General features: G+C 39.9%; 1 protein-coding gene across 1 annotated transcript in view; it reads left to right on the forward strand.

The window, feature by feature from the left end:
* LOC137274634 (uncharacterized) overlaps positions 1-5681 on the forward strand; it is a 37151-nt gene extending 31470 nt beyond the window's left edge. The window contains exons 11-15 of the mRNA XM_067807937.1: positions 145-255; positions 1252-1362; positions 1921-2034; positions 2381-2494; positions 3038-5681. Coding sequence (XP_067664038.1) covers positions 145-255; positions 1252-1362; positions 1921-2034; positions 2381-2494; positions 3038-3486 — 899 coding nt within the window. The 3' untranslated portion in view covers positions 3487-5681. The remainder of the gene's footprint in view (positions 1-144; positions 256-1251; positions 1363-1920; positions 2035-2380; positions 2495-3037) is intronic.
* Positions 5682-6153: the final 472 nt, after the last annotated feature.

Here is a 6153-nt window from a genome sequence, read left to right on the forward strand (position 1 = left end):
GCAAATGTACTGACAGTTAGCCACAATAAACAGCAGATATTCTATGTTTAAAAAGGTGTGTAGAGCTAAAACAGACTTTAGGACTTAAATACCCCGTAAGTATTGTTTGAAGAGACTCTAGATAAGGAACCAATATAATTGTAGATATCGACGACTGTGCCACAAACCCATGTGTCAGCGGTACCTGTGTCGACCACGTCAACAACTACACCTGTGACTGTGAACCTGGATACACAGACCGGAACTGCAATACAGGTACTATAATTTAATCTTTATCCATCTCACAGTGCTCACATTTATTATAGTCCCGACAGACAAAACTACGTAAATTCCAAGTACATGAAATCCCATGTAATTGCAGCTGCTCGAGTCAATGGAATTCTACTGTGAAATATACTTGTAAGTTCTAACTTATTTTCATAACTGTTGAAATATGTGTGGGACCTGGAAATAATAGCAGGCTTAGAAACAATAGAAGGTCCACTGCAGTGGTCATTTTCGGCACGAAAAGGTCCTATTCAGGCGCGCAGCAATACAATTTTGCCTAACCTCCTTAGCAGCAATTTAGTGCAGGCCCGGGCGGTTTTTTATAATGGTAGCTTTGCCAATGCTATTTTACAAATGGAAAAGGTCTGAATTAAGCAGTGAAAGCTGTACGAATGGATCGCTTGCAATCAGTAATGGTAGGATCGTGAAAAGGGGAAGCACATCCCACTCACACAAAAGTGATGTGTGCCCGTTAGTTTCCTGCTATGTCAAAGAAGGATGAAAACGAACCAGACAATTCAGTGATAGACCAGAAGACGATAAAACATTTACTGATACATCAACCGTGTGTTGAATACCCCTGGCTGTCCCTTCAATCAGAACCCGTTCCATTTCCCTATATATTGGCTCACTAACAGGGTGCCCGTAATCTACCTCTAGGTATTGGCATTTACTTGTCAACGGCTTCAAATTCTGCTTTACCGTTGCCCACAAGAACCGTGGAGGGGGCTAGCCCTCACAATGCCAACTGTAAATTTAATCTTTTTGTGGTTTCAAAAAGATCTTAGTTTGTGTTTTGTTTGTTCTTTAACACCGCAGTCGGGAAAAGCTGTATGGTAGTAGACAATCCAGTTATCAATACCGTGTGGTTCGATGACATGTGTCAACCAAATCGGCGAGTCTGACAACACGATTCCGTTAGTCGCCTCTGATAACAAGCATGTAATGTTATATGCCAATTCTAACCCGGATCTTCACACGTAGATATCGACGACTGTGCCACAAACCCATGTGTACACGGCACCTGTGTCGACCACGTCAACAACTACACCTGTGACTGTGAACCTGGATACACAGACCGGAACTGCAGTTCAGGTACTATAATTTAATCTTTATCCATCTGACAGTGTTCACATTTATTATAGTCCCGACAGGCAAAACTACGTAAATTCCAAGTACATGAAATCCCATGTAATTACAGCTGCTCGAGTCAATAGAATTCCACTGTTAAGTATACTAGTATTTTTTATCTTATTACAATCAAATGTATTACAAAGATGTTCACGTAACTTTCAGCATAAACCTCGATAGTATTGGTTCTTTGCGTAAGGCCACAACAACGCACGAGCTTCTAATTAAATGCGATTCCTTCAGATACCTGAATCTCCCCCTGCACGTCAAGTGGTTAGAATGTCGTAACGTAATGCGACACACGAGTCAAGATGCAGCATGCTAATTTATTTTGTTTAATGTATACATGTTAGAAAGTGTGAAACATTCTAAATCAAAACGAGTGGTCACATGGCTCCAACGGCAACATGGTTATGTCCTATTTGTTTACTTGATATTTAATGTTTTTGAGATAAGGTTTCCACGTCAACCCACAACGTGATCAATTCGCTCTGTACATTGACTTGCTTTGTTATCATCCAGACATAGACGAATGTGCCAGTGACCCATGTCTTCATGGCGGCAACTGTACTGACATGATAAGCGGATATAACTGTACCTGTCGTCAAGGCATCAACGGCACAAACTGTGAAACAGGTATGTACTCTTCTGAAAGGTGCGAGCGCGCGCGCGCGTGTGTGTGTATGTGTCTATGTGTCTGTCTGTCTGTCTGTACGTGTCTCTGTGTACGTGCGCGCGTGTCTGTGTGGAACAAAGTTCGGTGGCGAAGTTGCTTGTGATCTGTTTTGATCTTGGTCTCTCTCTCTCAAAACGTCACTAGAATATGTGGTTCAGATCCAATTGTTTACGGACGAAGGGTTAAATAATGAGTAGGAACTAGTAATTAGCAAGTCATGTATATGCGCATGACTGGTTCAAACATGTCGATTGTCGGAAATAAGGTGTGTTGAACATTGGCCCTTTTAACTTCTGCTTCATCTAGCTCTTGACCCCTGCGCGGCAAACCCCTGTTTGAACAACGGCAGCTGCACTCGGACAAGTGACGGTTTTAACTGCGTATGTCCACCCGGCATTGTTGGTGAAAGCTGCGAGACGGGTAAGTAACAGAAGCCGCTATGGTACTGAAATCAGTCTGCCAGGGTTATTTGCAGCTGGTTCCCAAACTAGCATCTGGAACTGGCCATTCGTGACTTCATGCCAACTCTACGTCACAATAATAGCTGAATGACGTCACCACTGCTGACCACGCAAAAATACAATCGTGTGCGATATTTGTACGTGTCAGTACGCAGCGAATAGTCTTCCAACTTCCGGAAATGGAATATCATTCGACTGTGTTTTTCAACCATTCATATTAAAGAATACTGTGACGTTTGGTTTTTCAATTTTCATTGAAAACTAACGAAGAGTGATGTCTCATGATAAGTAGACTCTCACACTCGTGTCTTCTGATATCAAATACATCAGCACTCGTTGATAACAACATACATATTCTCGGCGAGCCTCTGATGTATGTAATTTTATCAAATCGTGTTGAAATAATTGGTATCAGTAGACACTAAGATGAGATTCTATACATATATCCATAAACGGTAGAAGGATTGTAACAATAATCTGTGCCAATTTTCACCCCTTCCAGACATCGACGACTGTGCTTCCAGCCCATGTAGAAATAACGGAACTTGCAGTGATCGAGTCAACGCGTTTGAATGTCAATGTCCGGCTAATTATAGTGGCTTACTTTGTCAGTTTGTACTTGCATGTGGATGTCCTTGTCTGGCCGGGGTAAACATAACTGATGAACAACTAGCGGCAAAAGTTGTGTGGCTTCGGTCAATTCTGCTCGTCAACAAGGCGATACTGTCCAAGTCAATACGGAAAAAGACAAGTGCATCTGACGAACGTAGATCTTCGGTGGGAATTGGAGTGGGTGGTATAATTTGCCTTGTCGGAACATTTGCGTTCTTCGTATTTGTTGATTGTATGAATTTCATAAAGTTAATCTCTCCAAAGAAAGGACCTCAAAGTAAAATAATACACATGACAAAAAGAATTCAGAGAGAAATGTGTGCACCATCCGCACAGTAGCACTGAGGTTGAAAGCTTTTAACTAATCGCGAAGATAGGATGACCCAGAATCGTGATGTAGCCTGGTTTTTTTTTGTTTATTTATTTTTTCATTTGAGGATGTGTAACTAAGGGGAGGATGAAGAAAGAAGGTGAACATAACTGCGTTCATCTGAGCCACGTGCACAAAGCAGTCTTAGCGCTACAATGATTGTAACTCTCGTGCTCCAACACGATAGCTTAAGATAGTTGTAGCGCTGTGATTGTTTTGTACATGTGGGCCCTGATGTAATCCCCGTAAGCAAAGACGCTTTCTGTGACTACATACACACTGAGGTGCTCATGACGAAATCGTTTACCCTTTTGAGCGTAGGAAGTCATTGTGTATATCATCTGTACAGATATTTTGTTGATTGATTTTTACTTATCAACATAGTATAATCCTTATAATTGTTTAGTTGATGACCACGTATTTATCCTATTCCATGTACTTTTACGTAGATGTGGTATATATGCACACCATGATAGAAGTATTCGTTAGTAACATATATCTTGTGTCCAAGGAATGTAAGAGATATTAATGAAAAACAGGTACTGGTCGAAAGACAAATAGAAAAGGAGTGGCGGTATTGGGTAGATTCTCGGAAGGAAGGAAGGATTAAGCTTAACAAAACCATTAACAGTTGACAGAGACACAGACAAAGACGGGAGTGTGAGACATAAACTGAACAAATGCATGTTCATACATGCTTGTACATTTTGTTTATATCGCGTGATATCGTCCGAAACAAATTGAGGGTGTTATTCCAGCCCTTTTCCTGAACATTAAAACATCGGCTGACAAAGTGGCATCATCGGACATCCCAAATTAATGGGACTTGGGAATTCGTGGAAGTTTGCTGTATGGGTGAACCGCTGTCGTTGTCTGTCCGCAGACGCCTGGTCTATGCGGACATTAGTTAAAGCCGCCATGAACATATTGTCAGTCTGAGTTCTGCCAGTGTGGATGCGTGCAATATCCCTCGTGCGATGTGAGCGACATGTGTCGAGCTGATCACAAAACTGTAAAAGCTAGAACAATACCTTACCGTAGATGACAAAATGCGCCAGTTCTAATATCTCGATTTGATAAGTTCCACTGAAGAGTCAGCACCACATATGACTACTACGTACATGTATCGATGAATTACATGGTGATGTTTCGGATGTGTACAGAGGGATTAGGTTTAGATCTTTGGTAGTCTTTATCTTGACCTTGGTTTTTCATCTGACGACTATTCATTATGTTGCGTTTCACAATATATAATTATGTATTTTTTAAATATGTGTTTCAAACTATTCATGTTTGGTAGTATTTGTGTGCCAAGCCAGTCTTTATGCCAATGCAAATATTTTAAAACATATATTTTAAGGCTTTCATATTTGTTTGTGTCATTTCCCATCGTGTGAGTAATATTTACAGGAGTTCTATACATGTGTATGTTACCTTTAAATATTAATTCGTTTGTATGAATAGTTTTCATGACTTCTAACCCTCAGTGGTGAATGAATACAGCGATTTTTTCTGCTTTTTGCTCATAGAACACGTCTATATAATGCTGCGAGTCTCAGTCAGGAAAATTACTCTTGCCTTCACCGTGGTATGTAAATCACGGGGAAAGTATAATCAGAATAGCCACAGTTCGTGGAGATAATGTAACAGTGTGTGGCTCAGAAATTACTTGATTGTGTTCAGTCAGATCACTAAATCAGTACATGGCTTGAATCATTCCAGCTTTAAATCGTTTATTATGGTATTTTCATTGTGTATATACAGTGGTTTATTATTGTTGTTTGTTTTAATGTCTCAATCATGAAGTGAAGAGTTTTACTTAAGGGTAATCAATACATGCATTTGCTTTTATTAAACATCGCACTTAGAAATAATTTTGCTGTATGGTGGCGATATTTCTATTATTTCTTGCTTTCAAAGAGTCTATACAATGCATTTAACAGCACTTAACTGTACATTGTATCTACACACACACACACACACACACAATGTAAAGCTAGCCACAATATAATGATGATTCATAATGTAATATTATAATCACCTTTGCCACTTCATTGATTTCACTACTACAATTTTAGAGGAAGAATTAGAAATTTTACGCTGTGTAGGACAAAGGGCGTTGAAGTTCTAAACTTTGTAATAAATGATTTTGATACGACGGTCAGAAGGCAGAAATTCATAAGATTCATTAACACGTGCGACGCATTACCAGAGCTTTCTTTTTATACGATTACGTTTCAATGAAGTCTGCGATCATAGCTCCCAAATCCCTTTGTTGTGAGTTGCTGAAGATCAATTTGAGCACGGACCTTCACCCTTGTAACAAATCAGATAAATAAGAGCAACAAAACGCTCTTTCTATCGATACGATAACAATTATCTGCTAAAGAGGCGATTGTGCAGTTCCCACTTTATCGATGTTTACATGAATCACTCTCCAGTAAGTACCAAGTGCACCGATGACAGATTGCTCGTATCATCGTTGATTTTAAATGCTCCATTCCTATCCTATCTACCTTAAATTGGTAATTTGAAACCTGCTGGAAAAGCCCAGATTAAGCGTGGGTAAATGGCACTGTACGTATCCATCTTTTAACAGAAAATCAGAACATTCGTATCAAACAGTCTCTTCTCAA

The sequence above is a fragment of the Haliotis asinina genome, chromosome 2 (assembly GCF_037392515.1).
Source record: "Haliotis asinina isolate JCU_RB_2024 chromosome 2, JCU_Hal_asi_v2, whole genome shotgun sequence".
NCBI lineage: Eukaryota > Metazoa > Mollusca > Gastropoda > Lepetellida > Haliotidae > Haliotis > Haliotis asinina.